The sequence below is a fragment of the Amphiura filiformis genome, chromosome 4 (assembly GCF_039555335.1).
Source record: "Amphiura filiformis chromosome 4, Afil_fr2py, whole genome shotgun sequence".
NCBI lineage: Eukaryota > Metazoa > Echinodermata > Ophiuroidea > Amphilepidida > Amphiuridae > Amphiura > Amphiura filiformis.
Genome location: NC_092631.1, coordinates 56,440,647 through 56,459,935, shown reverse-complemented (window position 1 = coordinate 56,459,935; position 19,289 = coordinate 56,440,647). Strand labels below are relative to the sequence as shown.

The following is a 19,289-nucleotide window of genomic DNA, read 5'->3' as shown; positions in this document are numbered from 1 at the left end:
GCACATCTGGGGCCAAAGACTGCACACAAGTCTTACACTCGGGGTCTTACATTTATTTGAGTCAAGTTGAGTCCAATTCATTGCTAAAAGTCTGTTCTCATCCTTTACGCATCCAGACAGCAGCATGTGTTATCAATACGCTCACTAGTATCAGGCATAACGGTGAAAGCACCAAAATTACACAGGGAAGGTGGGTTGCTGGCTAACTTGGACATCATAGCAGAGTCTTTTTTCATTCGTACTCCAACACGATCATTGGTAGACAGGTAGAAGGTGCCTCCCATATGAGTTGAATCAAAAGCATTGTCATCAACTGTCTGGTTACGCCTGTAAAATGATTGGAGCAAATTGTAGAGGAATTAGCCAAATGAGTACATTGTGATTTGCATATTATGCCCTATGCCTTACTCTTTCAATTCACCTGTTTTGGTAAATCCCATGATCCTTTCCGGTTATACCTGAAATGTCTCATTTGACATAACGCTGATGTGCACATCGTTTAGCGAACACCATTACTGAGCATTTGAAAGCTGTGAAGTGCATGTAACGAAGGCTTTTGGGATTTACCGAAAAGGTGAATTTTTCTTTGCAAAGGGTGATATTTGCTTTTTATTAACTTATGATATTTTGGGGTAATAGAATGTGGGGTGTAGATTTCAAATGGAGTCGCCCATACAGGTTACCCCATTTGAAATTCACACTCCCTGCATGGAAGATTAAGGTTGTATATTCCATAGGGGCATAAAGGATACTACATTGGGCTATACCAGTTGAAATCCATACAGCCCAATGGAAGACACAACCTTAATCTTCCACACAGGGAGTATGAATTTCAAATGGGGTTGCTTGAATGGGTGACTCCATTTGAAATGTACAGTCCCTGTGCTGGAGATTAAGGTCATGTCTTCCATAAGGGGAGTATGGATTTCAAATGGAATGGCCATTATCCAGGATTGGCGTTACCCTTCATTTCCTATTAGTGAAAGACTGCTTGGACTAGGATCCAAAACATTCTCATCTAATTGTGCACAGTTCTTTAACCCCCGATACATATGTACATTCATTGATTGACCTTTGAAAATGTACAAAAACTCATACTCTGCAACTTGAGGTCAAATTTTGCACTATGATTGTTTACTTGAGGTTATTGTACTATGCCATTGGGATGAGGCCATTGTGGATCATAGTGTTGGTACTTACCTTTGTGTTATCCAAGATGTTAACAGAGTCTCTTCTGCTCCATGTCCACAGTGAGACTGACGGATAACCTCATGCCCAACCCTAAATGCACCACTGGTTGGGGCGATGTTATCAGCATATGTTACCTGAGTGTAGATGTAGTAGAACCCTGGCTTGGGGATGATGATGAATTTGTCTTGCTTGAAGGGCATATTCTGGCGGGATAGACTGTTGTAGGGATCTTCTTCACTAACCCATGTGATCCATTGATCTGCAAATTAGAATAGAAAAATATGATATTTTTATTTATTTATATATAGGCCTATTTATTTACTTTAAAGTGAAGTAAACTCATTTTAAAACATATTATGAAAGATAATTCCTTTTGGTATTACACCCCCTGATAAATTTTGTGACTAATTTCGCATTTTTCTCAAAAAATAACTACACACTGGTAACAAAAGTTATGTATGTTATAGGGGCAAGAAATCCAATTTCAGTGATTCAAGACAAGCGGTTCATTATGTGGGTACATTCTAGCGATATAGTCACAGATTTATCAAGGTGTAGTACCACCTTAACCTACAGTTTTTGTAGCACAGGAATTTAAAATTAAATTGATAAAACCTGAAATTTACAGGCTCAGGTGCAAGAGCCCTCCAGTTATTTCCCCAAATAGGTTTCACTAACTGGATACCATGCATGGATGGTATGGACCACAAAAATATGGTTGCTGGAGTTATCTCATGCCTCTCTTATGAATGGCAACTTCATTGTTTGACAAACTGAATTTAGGGAGGTAGCCCTAGCTGCAGCGTGTCCTGCCCATATACACTAAAAACAAAAAATTTATTATTTTTGCAGTACTGTTGTGCAGGAACAAGCTTTCAAATGAGACCAAAGTCATTACCCATGACAAAGTTAGATCATGTTCTACGAACTTATTGACCGCCCTTCATAACTCTACATATCTTACCGCTTTCATAGAAGACTGATTTAGTGCCACTAACATGGAGAAAGTTATTTTCCATACCAGACTGCAAAAGAAAACAGGCAAATTGACAATATAAGTTAGTTTTTACTTGAATTTTAATTTTCAACATTATACTGCAACATAAAACAAACAAACCCTCTCAATTCAAACACATAATTTTAGACGTACCTAAACAGATTATGTTTTAATTAATATATTTTGTAAAACTAAATCACTTGTATATTGTAAGTCTATTACAAGTCTAGTGGCTTCATAATATCGTTTTTGGATCCACTTTGCAGCAATATTGATTTTCAAAATAAATCATGAGGCCTATGTGGATTCATATAGCATTTAACTATCGTTTCAAGAAATCAGAAGTCGTGTTAGAATTCCACTGAAATGGAAAGGAGTTAACAGTGGCGGTAGCATGGGGCAAGTTCTCCCAGTCATAACTCTTGCCCACCCCCATCTCCCCTACCCCTCAGTAAAAACCCAAAATTACACAACTTTCCACTTTTTCAAACAACAATTCGGGTGCCACTACTGGCCACAATCTGTCTCAAAATATGTTGTGATTAGGTGATGTGTTTCAGCTAGCATTTTCCTGTGTTTTTTTTTTAAATAGTTTTTATTTTCGACTCACCTGTGATGAGGTCTGCCATATAAATGGTGCCACAGCCTCATCCTGTTGAGTATCTCGACGTCTAATATCATGTGAGTGTGTGGATGTTCCATTCCTTTCTCTTTCTGATAGCTCCATAAGGTCCATCTCATTGGAAACCTGCATTTTGAAATAAAAGAAAAGAACAATATTTTACAAACATAAAATTTCATTCCTCGCAAAGTCATCCATTTGTGATACGCACTGTAAATATCACGATGCAGCAGTTTCCCAAAAACAAATTTTTGAATTTAACACTAAATTAGTAAATAGAGAAACTTTATTTTCTGGCGACGCAAAGGATCGTACATTGTTAAACTCAATGAATGTAGGTTTGGAAACGTTATGTTGGAATTCAAAAAATAGGACGGAAATACGAATTTCCAAACAAATTGGCCTATTGTCACGGATAAAACAAAACAAAGACAATACAATTAAACAAATCCATTTTATTCGTGCACTTAATGTTTGGTTTGACCATAGATATAGTGAAGGAGATGGTTTGGCCAGCTTACGTCGAACTTTTGTGACAGACCCAGTTCGGCTAGCACTTCAGACTGAGTCTTGCATGAATAACGGGAATTTCCCCACTGTGACGTCATCGAAGACGGCTCCAGGTCAGGGCATTTGCAGAGCTTTTGATTACTTACGGTAAATGGCTTTTAAATTCATGAAAGTCTAGAAATCATTATGGATACCGAAAGTTTGCAGATCGGTGAAGGTTAGCATTTCCGAGTTATTTTTCGCTCACCGGTTCATGCTTCCAATTATTATTATTGAAAGTAAACTCGAAACCTAGTAGGCCTATAGTATTATAGGCATCATCACAAGTTAATTGATACCTTCACCTTGTAAACATAAAATAACGATTTATACAATGATCAATCAACCAACTAGTTCCTATCTAACAAAGAAACAACATAAGTTTCCTCAAAATCATGAAAATTGAGTAAATTTCGTTAACATTAGTTACCGCAAACATTGGTAAATTTACTAGTATCTTGGTGTAGATTATTCATCCAGTTGGTAAATACTAGCAGCAAACGATGTGCATTATCTTGCACTTTTTACAGCAAACCATGCAAACTGAGCCTATAGCACCCCAGACCCCATTAAACACGAAACGTTTTCGACACTATTTGCTAAACTTAGAAAAAGTTTGGTTATATTGGCTAAAGGGTAAAGGAATAAAAGGTGTAAAACTTTTTTTTCATAACATTCAAACACTTACTACAGAATATGTAAGTCCAGACGAAATATTTGACAAACAATCTGTGCAAAATATATTTTACAATAACATTTTGGCAGCATTTTAAAAATATTGTTTTAGTGTGATTTCATATAAAATGTTTTAAAATTAGCTACTATTTTAAACTGTTGCGAATTGGTATAGTTCACAGAATCTTGCAAATCAATGGTAGTGAGCTTTGGCAAAAATTGCATTTGTCATTTCATAGAGAGTGTGTAGAAGAATTATCAAACCCGACATGTTAAAACGTTTTTACCAAAACCAACATACAAAATAAAAGCCGTTTTGAATACGTTTTGTGTTTGCTGGGTATGTTTACCCCAAGGCTCAATTTAAGTCTGAAATCACATAAAAGACAATGCATTGTTTCCTTACCGTTTCCATTGAATGAACGTTCATCATCAGCACCTTTTGGTAGATCATCCAGGAATAAATAAGCGAAGACGCGGAGAAAACAACAGCCGAAATGGCAAGGATTGACACCACGAGTTTCCAGGTGCCGAATCTGTTATGGTTGTCCTTTTTTGAATAATCAGCGGTTAGGATAACTGGAACTCCTCCAGATTCAGAAACATGCATCCTGTTTTCCATCTTTCGCAAATTTCTCTACTAATTATTCAACAATTTGAATATATACTGAATTAATAAATCTTTCTGAAGTCAAAGTTGGTCGGTAAACGTAGCGTATATATTCGACAACTAAATCGACTTTATATATTATAGCTAAAAAAATTCAATTTGCTCGTAAACTTCAACAAGTAAATCGATTATGGTATAAAAAATTTTTAAACCAGCCTTTTTATAGCCTGAAACCCGACTACCCATTTTTTTCTTCAATTTTTAGCACATTGGGAATTTACTGTGTATTTGACGAGTTGCTTTAAAGTTCACGTCACGCATGGTGTGTCATTTTGCAATATTCTTTTGTTATCTTCTATTGACTAAAGTTCAAGAATTTGCGTGTCAATCGTGCCACGATTCACGCAGTAAGCATGGTAAACTTTACTTTAGTCTCCTCCGCAGCCAGTTTGATTACGCTCCCTCTTTGTGTGGAGGGAGCGGAACCAAACATTTACTGGCTGCTGTGGAGGCTATAGGTAAACTTTTCAATACAGGAAGTTGTAAAGCTGTTACTGTTTTTAGCCACTAATACTAATAATAGTAAATGCATTTTCATTTGTTGCGTGACGATGTCTGAAATGTATTTGTCTTCAAAAGTCTTCGTAACTTTTTTCCAAGTTTATTTACTTTGATGACGAATTTTACTAGTTTTATTGCAGGTGACTAAAGGCTCAGTTTCGTGACGATGAACTCCTGCACGCCCCTGCGGCGGTCTGCACGATGACTACCGGTGGTGTACATGCCTGTAAATTTTTGTTTGTCTGTATGTTTATTTGTCCGATTGCCTAAGATTCCCTCAGTGTTTTAGTGCTCTCTAGCTCCAAATGCAACCGTTGTACGAATATGAGGGGGTTAACCATTGAGGGGGGTTAACCATTGAGGGGAGGGTGTGGGGGGGGGGGCTAATATGCGGTTCGTGTATGGACTTTTAAAAGGGTCCTGTAAAACAAGCATTTTCACAGAGTTTCCATAAATAAAACCCCAAATAAGTATATAGGCCTACTACCCAAAATAGCGGAAAACGATCATAGTCCTAAGTTATAGTCATATTTTGAAGTTTTCGTTAGACACTAAAATGATACACGCGCGTAAATCGCTTGCCCAATGCAAGTTGATTTTTTTTAATGATCTTCTTCAAGGGCTGAAGTTTTAGTCCCCGGAAATTTGGAATATCGTGTGTTGAGAGACGGTTCTTTTTATTCATTTCTTTGGCCAATATAAGGTTTTTTTAAAAATAAAATCACGTGAAATCACGTAAAATCACAAGGCAAATGTTGTGATTACCGGATACTTCCTTTAAAGGCCCATTCAGCATGTTCAGTGATTTGCTCATCCGGACGATCGTAAAAATCATCAAAATTTAGATTTTGGTATACCTTTGTCATTGTCATAGATATGCTAACATAGCCTGCTAGTGGTTCAGCTGAAAGCCGTATATTTAATTAAGACAAAATAAGGCAATTTACATAAATCGGTAATTTATATACTGTCAGTAGGCCTATATAAATCAGCTACATGTATTTGAATGTGGCTTCAACTTTATCAATACTGCTGTTTTATTCGTTTTTTGCCAAGTGTTTTATTTCAAAAATACCAAAATTACAATTTGAATGACTTATATCCTTCACTTCTAAGCAATTTATAAACAATTTTAATTTTTATACACTTGCGCTGGGTTAATTTAAGAAGAAAAGGGGATCAACCAGGCTTAATGTGAGAAGAAAAGTGATCTACGAGGTTAATTTGAGAAGAAAGGTGATCAACAAGGCTGAATGTGAGAAGAAAGAGGATCTATATACGAGGTTAATTTGAGAAAAAAGGTGATCAACAAGGCTTAATGTGAGAAGAAAAGTGATCTACGAGGCTAATTAGAAAAGAAAGGTGATCAACAAGGCTAATTAGAAAAGAAAGAGGATCTACGAGGTTAATTTGAGAAGAAAAGATGATCAACAAGGCTTAATGTGAGAAGAAAAGTGATCTACGAGGCTAATTAGAAGAGAAAGGTGATCAACAAGGCTAATTAGAAAAGAAAGAGGATCTACGAGGCTAATTTGAGAAGAAAAGGTGATCAACAAGGCTTAATGTGAGAAGAAAAGTGATCTACGAGGATAATTAGAAAAGAAAGATGATCAACAAGGCTAAGAAAAGAAAAGGATCTACGAGGTTAATTTGAGAAGAAAAGATGATCAACATGGCTTAATGTGAGAAGAAAAGTGATCTACGAGGCTAATTAAAAAAGAAAGATGATCAACATGGCTGATTAGAAAAGAAAAGGATCTACGAGGTTAATTTGAGAAGAAAAGGTGATCAACAAGGCTTAATGTGAGAAGAAAAGTGATCTACGAGGATAATTAGAAAAGAAAGATGATCAACAAGGCTAATTAGAAAAGAAAGAGGATCTACGAGGTTAATTTGAGAAGAAAAGATGATCAACAAGGCTTAATAGGGAGCACGATGGCCGAGCGGAACGGGCTACGACTCATAATCGGAAGGTTGCGGGTTCGAGCCCCGGCGACGCCATCGTGTTGTGCTCTTGAATAAGGCACTTTATCTCGATTACTCCTCTCCACCCAGGTGTGAAATGGGGAGCTGTTATGAATACTGTCCATTGAGCGCCGCCCAAAGGTATGAGCATGCCTTGTGCATTGTATGGCAGCTGACATATTCTAACGACGGCAGAATAAATGTAAAGCGCTTTGGTACATGTTCACATGTGAAAGGCGCTGTGTAAATACCAACATTTTTTTTTAATTAATTAGAAAAGAAAGGTGATCAACAAGGCTAAAGTAGAAAAGAAAAGGATCTACGAGGTTAATTTGAGAAGAAAAGGTGATCCACAAGGCTTAACGTGAGAAGAAAAGTGATCTACGAGGCTAAGTAGAAAAGAAAGGTGATCAACATAACAAGGCTAATTAGAAAAGAAAGAGGATCTACGAGGTTAATTTGAGAAGAAAAGGTGATCAACAAGGCTTAATGTGAAAAGAAAAGTGATCTACGAGGTTAATTTGAGAAGAGAAGATGATCAACAAGGCTTAATGTGAAAAGAAAAGTGATCTACGAGGATAATTAGAAAAGAAAGGTGATCAACAAGGCTAATTAGAAAAGAAAGAGGATCTACGAGGTTAATTTGAGAAGAAAAGGTGATCAACAAGGCTTAATGTGAGAAGAAAAGTGATCTACGAGGCTAAGTAGAAAAGAAAGGTGATCAACAAGGCTAATTAGAAAAGAAAGAGGATCTACGAGGTTAATTTGAGAAGAAAAGGTGATCAACAAGGCTTAATGTGAGAAGAAAAGTGATCTACGAGGCTAAGTAGAAAATAAAGGTGATCAACAAGGCTAATTAGAAAAGAAAGAGGATCTACGAGGTTAATTTGAGAAGAAAAGGTGATCAACAAGGCTTAATGTGAGAAGAAAAGTGATCTACGAGGCTAAGTAGAAAATAAAGGTGATCACTGATCAACAAGGCTAATTAGAAAAGAAAAGGATCTACGAGGTTAATTTGAGAAGAAAAGGTGATCAACAAGGATGATTAGAAAAGAAAAGTGACCTACGGGGTTAATTTGAGAAGAAAAGGTGATCAACAAGGCTAATCAGAAAAGAAAAGGATCTACGAGGCTAATTTGAGAAGAAAAGGTAATCAACATGGCTTAATGTGAGAAGAAAGGTGATCTACGAGGCTAATTAGAAAATAAAGGTGATCAACAAGGCTAATTAGAAAAGAAAAGGATCTACGAGGTTAATTTGAGAAGAAAAGATGATCAACAAGGCTTAATGTGAGAAGAAAAGTGATCTACGAGGATAATTAGAAAAGAAAGATGATCAACAAGGCTAATTAGAAAAGAAAAGGATCTACGAGGTTAATTTGAGAAGAAAAGATGATCAACAAGGCTTAATGTGAGAAGAAAAGTGATCTACGAGGATAATTAGAAAAGAAAGATGATCAACAAGGCTAATTAGAAAAGAAAAGGATCTACGAGGTTAATTTGAGAAGAAAAGATGATCAACAAGGCTTAATGTGAGAAGAAAAGTGATCTACGAGGATAATTAGAAAAGAAAGGTGATCAACGAGGCTAATTAGAAGAGAAAGGTGATCTACGAGGTTAATTTGAGAAAGCTGATCACCGAGGCTTAATATGGGAAATTTGCATTGAAGCGTTTCCGTACTAGGGTAGCTGCAGGTAATATGGGACAGCAGGTAATATGGGACACCTATTTTCATTTTAACAAAAAGTAGCTAGAGAAGGTAAACACTTTAAGTTGATTTGTTAAGTGTTTAGAGACATCAATTGTGCTTCTAGAAATGCAGTTTTGGAGTCTGTGTATCAAACTCTTGGAAATCAATGCCAAAAAGAGTGAAATTGCCCAAAAATTATGTCGTTTTTTGGCCTGATATAAAATCAATGACGTCACATTTTATGATTGTGTATCCAAAAACTCTGGTACTGAGGGGGCATTTGTCATTTTTATGATCTTTAGGTGATGGGTTAAGCTTATCAGCAGGTAAAATTCCACTGACAAGTGGCACTTTCCTTTTATAAATGATTATTTTCTCTGATTTTCAACTGAATGGGTGCAGGTAGGCTAATATGGGACACATAGGAAATTGTGTGCATTGTCAATGCGAAAAGCAAAACTATTTAGAAAATTGAATTTTCTTGTAGAAATTTGCATTTAACATTCAAAATCATGTCACAAAAATGTTTTTAGAACAAAAGAGTGATTTTCTGAACTTTTTGATTTTCACCATAGAGATAACACCGTGTCCCATATTACCTGCACATGCAGGTAATATGGGACACTTGACGATGACGTCATTTTGACGTCATAGCGTCCAAACAAACATAAAAACAAGGTAACATTGCCTGTTTTATTAATCTTAACGGACAGGTTGTTCATCATAACAATCTCTTGTGGGCATATCTTCTTTAGTTTTTATGCAAATAAGCTAAACGTCCTTAATGGTCCCATATTCCCTGCAGGTACCCTATTGTTTTCCTAAGCCTTTTTAGAGCGTTTTACTAGCGCCCCATGAATGTGTGCCAAAAATCGCTTCCCCCCCTCCTCTCGGCTTGCCAAAATTGCTTGCCCCCCCTTTTGGCTCGCCAAAAATCCCCCCAATTTTACCCTCCCATAATTATTGCACAGCCCCTTAGTAGTGGACTCATGCAGCTAACAGACCCTGGCAGAGTCTGCTGGCAGCAGGGTCTGGCAGCTAACTTGCATGAAAGTATGCCCTCTATCAATCAATTAACATGAGCCTGATTAGGCGGTGCTCCCCATTAAACGCGGAACTTTTTCCAGAAAAACAAAACAAACCAAACACGGATGGGTGGTCGTCGTTCCACGTTTTGTGGATTCGGGGGAAAAGTTTTGATTTTATGTGAAGAAAACAGGATCGGGTAAGTTTGTATGTATGTCAAACGTTTGACCAGATATCTGCATTGTTGTTGGTGAAATTATTAACGTTGGCAATCTCTGGGTAATTAATATTATAGAGGTGAAATTTGATCGAGAAATTCATGAGCTCTCTAATCTCATTTTTGTATACGGTACTTGAGTTGATACACACACTCACAATCACATTCAGTTGCACACACTTGAATCTTGAATGTCTTTGATAATAATATTTGCTGGCAAAGCTGAGACAGGGCTGTCAACTCTCACGCATTGGATGTGAGTCTTACACATTCGGTCACTTTCTCACAGTCTCACGCCAAGGTAACATTTAATAGTGTGGCTCATGCAAGTCTCGTAAAAGAGTCGTCAAATTGAGTATTTATAATTAATCTCACGCATCGTAAAAATAATTTGTTGGCCCTACCCCCCTTAGTTTTAGATTCCCAAGCGCCGTGGCCCAAATAATCATGGGTCAAAATGAACATTGTAATCTTTCATTGTCGTCGTATTTGCATATTTTGCTGTTTTTGTTCCAAGAACAACGTGATGTAGGCCCTATATATGTGGGAAATACTACCAATACAAGATACCGGTACAACAGAACAGGCTTTTCCTTACAGTGAACAATAAACAAGAAATGGAATCCAATGTTAACATATATCTGCACTAAGTGACTGATAGCCTATCTTTAGTATTGATGCTTTCAGGCTTTAAATGATAGCAAGAAATGGAAATCGCCCCAAAGGAAAGATTTTAATCGTGAAATTGATCGCCACATCTTATGGATTCACATTATCCTCCGGCGGAACTGTCAAAGCTGTCAATTACAACATCTACTAGTGGACTGGTTTTTAAATCCACTCTCATCAAACTAATCAAAACTGTAAACTACAATTTTATCGAAAAAATCAAAAGAAGAAATACTAAATATTGCTTTAGTTTCAATGATGCTTACCGATCGAGTCGCCTTGATGGTGTATTTCCGATCATTTTGCAACGTGGTTGAAAAATATTTCAGCCCTTCATTTTTAAGGAGCTCTATAGCTCCGGAGCTCCTCAGAGAGCTCCTAACAACATTTCAGGAGTGCTATTTATCAAGCTCCTGGTTTCTTGAAAATATCACATTTTAAATGCTGGACATTGTAAATTGAGCTCCTTGTTGAGCTCCATAATAAAGTTGGGAGAGTGATTAATAGAGCTCCACCAGTTTATAGAAATGAAGGTCTGATATTTCCGAGACGCGAGTATCGCCATTAAGCATGGATAAAATTTAACGCAATCGATCGTCCAATCCTAGTTCACCTGAGTGATCACGTGGTTTGCCGAATGAAGCCGAATGAACGGTATCGGTGTTGGAACAAGGATTGTTACTTGTAAACAAAATCGTTTCGCCGGCACGTTTCAAGAAATTAAATTTACAATCTTTTGATAATTAGTTAGGGATTGTTTTATTTTAAATTAAACTCTGGCATGAGAGATTGAGAATGTGGGTAAAAGATAAGCCACTTTGTGTTCTCATTTTGCAACTAAAATAGGCTTCTCATAAAGCTTAAATTTGCAGGCCGCTGGCCATCCATGTATTTGAAACATGGCGGATATACCAAGCACCCTCACTACGTTCGGGTCTGTGAGGGTGCTCGACCAGGCATAGGCCCTATACTATACGGGCTATACGCTTGTAACAGTGCAGAATGTTGATGCGGGATCCATACTTTTTTGTAAGATATTCTTGTTGGGAAATTCACAATTTCGGATTCCGATTCCTTTCACAAACGGCTATTGCCGAATCATTCCGAGTCATTCATTAGGAACAATAGAAATGCAATCTCGACCAATCACAGCTCGGGATTTGTGTGGGCTGATACTGGCGAACTTCCGATAAAATCTGTAGCGCGTGGCCGCTGTAGAATAATGACATCGAATGATATTATTCATATATCGGTGATCGCCCATCACTATCTAAAATGGCGACTTACATGAGCTAGATTGTTTACCATGACTATCAGAATAAATCCTTAGCATCCTATATTATTAAAGCCTATCTGAGTATTCATCATGGTGTCAGTCGTAGAGGATATGTTTTGGAAACCGGTGGCAAGTAGATACCGTAAATACACGCAGTAACCAGTGAGTAACGTAGTGATACAGTCAGCGTACGCACCACAGCATATAAGCTTATTTACCGTACCGATATCAGACGTTCTACACGCGTGTAATCCAAAAACATGGCAGAATTTCGCAAGCCAGACCCCCTAAGCTTCGAAGGGAATGTGGCAGAAAATTGGCGAATATTTGAACAGGATTATGATATATTCGTCATGGCCGCACATGGAGCGAAGTCCCAAAAGGAACAAGCTTACATATTACTTAATATTGCTGGCAAAGACGCAATAGAAAAAAGTAGGAGTTTCACGTATAAAGCAGCTGTTACAAACAATGAAGGTAACATTGTAACCCCTGCTGAGTCGAAAGAAGACCCAGAAATACTGAAAACAAAGTTCAGAGAGTTGTGTTCCCCACAAAAAAACGTCATTATGGAAAGACATAAGTTTAACTCAAGGTTTCAAAAACCTGGTGAAAGCTTTCAAAGCTTCATGCGGCAGAACTCAGGACATTAGCTCAAACATGTGAGTTTGATAAACTCACCCCAGACGAGCTTATTAGAGACAGGATCGTGTGTGGTATAAATAATGATAGACTGAGAAGATCGATGTGGAAAGAACGTGATCTTACACTGGTGAAAGCAGTACAGTTGGGCCAGATTTCTGAAATGACTGATGCGCATTCCAAGACACTTACAGCCGCAGCAGCCGATTCGGATTCAACAAGCGCCGTACACTATATCAACAAGAAAAAACCACAGTCCTCAAATTATAGGAAATTTAAGCCTAAGGTGAATTCAAATCCCAGTCCTACCCCTCCTAGTACGTATACAAGCAAGCCATTAAGAGAATGCAAGAATTGTGGAGCCAGTCATCCGAACGGACAGTGCAAAGCAATGGGGCAAACCTGTCATTTCTGCAAGAAGCGAATCACTTCAAGCATATGTGTGCATGATCGCAGAAGACAGCAAGCAAGACCTGCACAACACGGTCAGCTTAAGCGTGCATGAAATAGGCGTGCAGGATGAGGACATAGATTATACAGACTATGTGATAGACATGATAGGAAGTATAAATTGCCCTCAGCTATTTGATCAAGATTCTATTTACACCAATTTGCAAGTGAATGGTCACAGTGTCAACATCAAAGTTGATTCAGGAGCCAAGTGCAGTGTTATGCCAATGTCTCTTCTGCAGCAAATCGGTTGTGACCAACACCTCAACACGCAATACAAACCAGGTTTATTAGCGTATGGAGGTACCATCATACCAACTATTGGTGTTGCTAGACTTGAGTGTATCAGTGATGGAAAGAAATACAACACAGAATTCAAGATCGTAGCCGCATCAAGATCTTCAGTCGTACCACTACTGGGTTGCAGAGATTCATTGAATATGGGTTTAATCACATTGAACATGAACACGGTTCACATCATTGACACTCCGGTAGAAATTACTGAATACGCAGACTTATTTGATGATAAGTTGGGCGCACTACCAATCAAGTACAAGATGACCCTTGACCCAGCAGTGCCTCCTGTGATACGACCCCCCAGAAAAGTACCAAAGCCAATGGAGGAGAAAGTGATTCAAGAGTTGAAACGAATGACAGCATTAGGTGTAATAGAGCCTGTCGAGGAAGCCACAGAGTGGGTTTCAGTCATTAGTAACAACAAAGAAGAAGAATGGTGAGGACATAAGACTCTGTATAGACCCGCAAGATCTTAATCGGGCACTCAGGCGACCACATCATCCAATGAAAACGGTCGAAGAGATAACTATGAATTTAGCGGATGCTACAGTGTTCACAGTGCTAGATGCCAAAACTTCCTTTTGGCAGGTCCCTCTGGATGAAGAGTCATCCAAACTCACTTGCTTTAACTCTCCGCTAGGAAGATACAAGTATCTCAGAATGCCATACGGAATTAACAGTGGGTCGGAAGTCTTTCAACGGTCAATAGAAACATTGTTTGAAGGATACCCATGTTCAATCATTGTAGATGATTTGTTAGTTGCCGGAAAGGACTTAGAAGAGCATGATGCAAATCTAGAGAGAGTGTTGAAGAGAGCAAGAGAAGTCGGTTTGAAGTTGAACAAGGACAAATGCAAATTTAGGCAGTCAGAAGTCGGTTATGTTGGTCACCTCATAACAGATAAAGGGATCAAGCCCGATCCAGCGAAAGTATCCGCGATTAATGAAATTCCGATACCTGAAGGACCAGCAGACCTGCAACGATTTCTCGGCATGGTAAACTATGTGTCAAAGTTCATAGAAAACTTCAGTGAAGTATCAGCACCGCTAAGACAGTTGCTACACAAAGGCGTCCAATTCAGCTGGCAAAATGAACATCAGCGAGCTTTTGATGAGCTTAAGCGTCTGATAAGTAGCCCTCCAGTACTCGCATTTTATGATGTCAACAAGCCATTGACACTCACCTGCGATGCTAGCCAGTTCGGACTTGGATGTGCATGTATGCAAGATGGCAGACCTATAGCCTTTGCGTCATGTACTATGACGGAGACAGAGCAACACTACGCGCAAATCGAGAAGGAGTTGTTAAGCATAACTTTCGCGTGTCGCAAGTTCCACCAATACATATATGGCAAGCACATCCGCATAGAAACGGATCACAAGCCCCTAGTGACAATTTTGAAAAAGCCAATATCAAAAGCACCATCACGCTTACAGAAGATGATGCTGCTGCTACAGAGGTATGATTTCGAGTTGTACTACAAGAAAGGAGCTGAACTCTATTTAGCTGACACACTTTCAAGAGCGCCCTCTACTAGAAAGGATGACATTAACTTTGAATATGAAGTCATGGCGATTTCTAACTCCAGAGTGTCGGACAGTAGAAAAGAAGAGCTAATCAAAGAAACCGCTAAAGATCCAGCGATGCAGAAGCTGATAGACACAGTGCATCGTGGATGGCCCAAGACACATTCAGCATGTGCACCAGAGATACGCAGCTACTTCCCATTCCGCATGAAGAGATGGTAGTAGATAACGGTATAGTCATGAAAGGACAGAAAGCAGTAATTCCACAATCACTCCGCACAGAGTATGCTAAGATCTTACATCGTGGACACCAAGGCGCAGAAGCTACAAAGCGCAGAGCCCGCGATATAGTGTACTGGCCCGGAATGAACAGTGATTTAGAGAGACACGTAATTGAGTGTTCAATTTGCAACGCGCTAAAGAGCCACCAGCAGAAGGAGCCTTTAGTGCTTCATGACATTCCAGATCTGCCATGGACAATTGTCGGTACAGACATTTTTGAATGGAATAGTTTGCACTATCTAGTGGTAGTAGATTCCTATTCGGGATGGTATGAAATAAACAGCCTCGCAAATTTGACAGCGACAACAGTGATAACAAAGCTGAAACGTCACCATAACGCATGGTACCCCATAAATCGTCATAAGCGACAATGGTGGTCAGTTTTCGGGACACCAGTTCAAAGCGTTCGCTAAAGAATGGAACTTTACTCACATTACAAGCAGTCCCGAATACCCCCAGTCAAACGGTTTGTCTGAAAATGCAGTGAAACAAGCCAAGCTACTGTTAGAGAAAACCAAGAGAGAAGGTTCCGACATCTACATGAACTTGTTAAATGTCAGAAACATACCCAGAGACTCAGTTCTTGGATCTCCAGCTCAAAGACTTATGTCTAGATCCATTAGAACACCCATGTACACTAACAGCAAACTGCTAAAACCTGCTGTTATCCAACCAAAGACAGTAAGAAACCAACTTGACAAGAAGAGAAATCAGCAGAAAGCATCTTACGACAAGCATGTAAAAGTGCTGAAACCTCTACTTGTAAATCAGCCTGTGAGACTCCAGACAAAGAAAGGATTTGATCGCGCTGGTGTTGTCAAGCAAGTTGGTCCTCAACCAAGATCCTACATAATTTCAAGTGAAGGACATGAACTTAGGAGAAATAGAAAACATCTCCTACCAGTACCAGAATATGTACGTCAAGAGCCAAGAAATGACACACTTCCAGAGTTACAACTAGAACAACCAGTCAACAGTGCAGTGCAACCAGCAACAGTTCAACCTGGTCATCATAGACAGCCAGCACCACAGCAAGAACAAGAACAGCCTGTTCAGCACCCACCAGTGAAAACCAGAAGTGGACGAGTGGTGAAGCCTAACCCAAAGTACAATTCAGAAGTGTATGACCGTACATAGATGTTTTCACATTAGCCTTACTACCAAAACTTAGAGACAGAGACTCTCATTGAACTTCTAAAAAAGTCATATTTAAAAGTTTTGGCACTTGAAACAAAACAAATTGTAAAAATGTTTGGCATTTGAAACCAAAATTGAAGTTCTAATTGATACATTACTACACTAATTTTGTCAAAGTTAGCAGATTGTGTATTGTTAGGTTTGCATGTTGTTTATTATTATGTATGCAACATAATACTCATTGACACACATGATACCAATTACAACATTCGGCGTGAGCGTGTGAAGTTCTACCTGTCAACCAGTCTGCAAGCAAGTCTAAACATAAATATTGTAATTTTAGTGTAGATCTGTGTGAGTATATAATCACAACACTAATGGACTCAGAATAAGGTCCATGTACCACACAGTGAGAATCCAGGTAGTCTACCCTGTTCTCTAGAGTAGGTAAAAATAATGTCAATAGTCGACAGTTCAGTTTATTTCGGTCACCACATTTTGACAATTTTGGCATGAAAATCATGTTTTCCGTTCCTTCCAAAAGTTCTAAAAAAAAAAAAACAAAAAAGTAGACTGTCGAGGTTTGATATTATTTCACAACTTTAAGAATGTTAGTTTGTGAGTTCTATGAAGTTTACAGTTAAAAGTTTCACAAGTTTTAATCAGATGCTTTGGACAAAGTTCTAAAAGAAAGAGCAGAAACTTTGAAAAAGACTATAAGTGATAAAGGACACTTTAACTCATAAAGAATGAAAAAAAAAAAAAGCAAGCAAAGCTTATTTCGGCACAGGAATATTTACATTTATTTGATATCACAATCAAGAAAAAATCTTGAGATGTCACATTTGACTTTTAGTGTGAAAGTTTCAGGCACTACTAAATTAGCAAGATTTGCTAATTCAATTTCATTTGAAATTACTGTGCAGTTTATCTTAAGAAGGGAGATGTAGAATAATGACATCGAATGATATTATTCATATATCGGTGATCGCCCATCACTATCTAAAATGGCGACTTACATGAGCTAGATTGTTTACCATGACTATCAGAATAAATCCTTAGCATCCTATATTATTAAAGCCTATCTGAGTATTCATCAGCCGCGTGCTCAACAGAGTTCACTCTATTCTCATACCACAGACGCTTCAACATGGGGTTGTAACATGGAGCTTTTGCTCTGGTTGTTTTATCATTTTTGTTCTCCGGAGTTTATATTACAAATTATTTTATGGTATCTGCACCAGTATGAAGAAATAAATTCACTACCAAACCAATTCCTGTTTGTCAGAACTTTTATTAATACCAGTGGCCTACCGAGTCAGCCATGTTATACGCTGATGAATCTTTAACTTTATCATTTGTTTTCTTGGATATAAATATCACATGATTTAAAGTTTTGCTCATTGCAAGTAAAAGAATGGGACACATCAGATTTCAACAAAACTTCGGCATTCTTTGCATTGACCAATGTTAAAATATTTTTTTACATACCCTCATCAGAAATATTAGGCCACTGTAGAACATCATCTTCCCACCTAACGTACGTGTCCATGATTGAATCGCAATGAAATATTATTAGATAAAACGCATGAAAAGGGAAGTTAATAAATAGTTAAATTTGCTACTTGTTGTACTGGAGTTGTATTGCGGTGTAAATTGGTCATGATCAGCTGATTGTCAGTGTTAAATACTCCATAGGAACACCGCAGTAATGGCGGCGTTGATAGAGGGCCAAATACGTGATTTGGCCTGCGGATTGGTGTATACAACTTACAAGGATACATTCATGTGTTCAGGCCCGCACACAGGATTTCATTAAAGGGGGGTGCCGATTTAGAAAAAGTGGACCTTTTTCCAAGGGGGGGGGGGAACGATTTTTGGAAAAGTGGACAAAATTTGGACCTTTTTATTCAAAAAGCATAAAAAATAATTTTTTGGATCGCTACGCCGCAAATTCTGAAATTATGGGACTTTTGTATACTTTTCCAAATGTTTTTTTGGGGGTTGCAATAAGACCCCCCACCCCCTAATCATTTTTTTTATTGTTCATGTTATAATGTGCCAGCAACAGTGCGCATTTGCACACGTATGATAGTTATGCATTTGAATCAAAACTAGACTAGAATCCCAATAATAACACGATCGAGCGACCTACATGACCTGACCTTACCTTGACCTTGTCTAGCCGTGATTCGTCAGTTCACAAATGCATGTGGTCTTTGCGTAGTACGCTTGATGCAAATATCTGTGCGCGTACCCAAGTTGGCTCACATGATCAAGAATTGGATATTACATGTAATAATTAATAATAATAATAATAATAAACCATGCTTATATAGCGCTTTACACCAAAGTCCCTAAGCGCTTTATACAAATTATACATAGACAAAAACATAACAAATAAACATTAGTATGCAATTTTAAATAAATTAGTTTTCAGAGATGTTTTAAACTGATTAACAGTCTGAGAGTTTTTCACATGTAATGGTAAACTGTTCCAAAGTTCAGAGGCAGCAATAGAAAATGAGCGATGACCATACTGAGTAGAAGATGATGAGCTAGCTAGACGAAATTGTGTTGACGATCGAAGACTACATGGAGGCGTGTAATGCTGTATGAGTTCTTGAAGATAGACAGGTGCAAGACCATTAGGCATTAATACATAAGTGAGGAGGAGAACTTTGTATATAATGCGGTATTTCACAGGAAGCCAATGTAGATCATGAAGGATTGGTGTAATGTGATCATGTTTCTTAGTAAGCAAAATTAATCTGGCAGCCGAGTTTTGAATTTGTTGGAGTTTGGAGATCTGTGAGTCGGGTAAACCGTAAAGAAGACTATTGCATTGGTCAAGGCGACATGTAATAAAAGCATGAACAAGCATTTCAGTACAATTTTTATCAAGA

General features: G+C 38.2%; 2 protein-coding genes across 2 annotated transcripts in view; one reads left to right on the top strand and one right to left on the bottom strand.

Annotated features, from left to right (window-relative positions):
* On the bottom strand, positions 1–2,213 carry LOC140149881 (CD40 ligand-like). Its single transcript, XM_072171905.1, has 3 exons — positions 2,156–2,213; positions 1,201–1,450; positions 1–327 (listed from the first exon to the last, which is right to left on the bottom strand). Exons 1-3 carry the CDS (start codon positions 2,208–2,210, stop codon positions 105–107), a joined length of 528 nt encoding a protein of 175 aa, XP_072028006.1. The 5' UTR covers positions 2,211–2,213; the 3' UTR covers positions 1–104.
* Positions 2,214–9,994: 7,781 nt separating this feature from the next.
* LOC140151095 (transmembrane protein 198-like) overlaps positions 9,995–19,289 on the top strand; it is a 108,611-nt gene continuing 99,316 nt past the window's right edge. Inside the window, 1 exon segment of the mRNA XM_072173310.1 lies at positions 9,995–10,085. The gene's annotated coding sequence lies outside the window, so the exon portion shown is untranslated.

What these genes read in the sequence shown, in the direction of transcription:
- LOC140149881 (XM_072171905.1), bottom strand. Translation starts at nt 2,210, where the DNA reads ATGGAAAATAACTTTCTCCATGTTAGTGGCACTAAATCAGTCTTCTAT. An exon ending in ATCAGTCTTCTATGAAAGCG is followed by an intron (nt 1,451 to 2,155) that starts GTAAGATATGTA and finishes TCTAATTTGCAG; the next exon opens with ATCAATGGATCACATGGGTT. An exon ending in ACATCTTGGATAACACAAAG is followed by an intron (nt 328 to 1,200) that starts GTAAGTACCAAC and finishes ATCATTTTACAG; the next exon opens with GCGTAACCAGACAGTTGATG.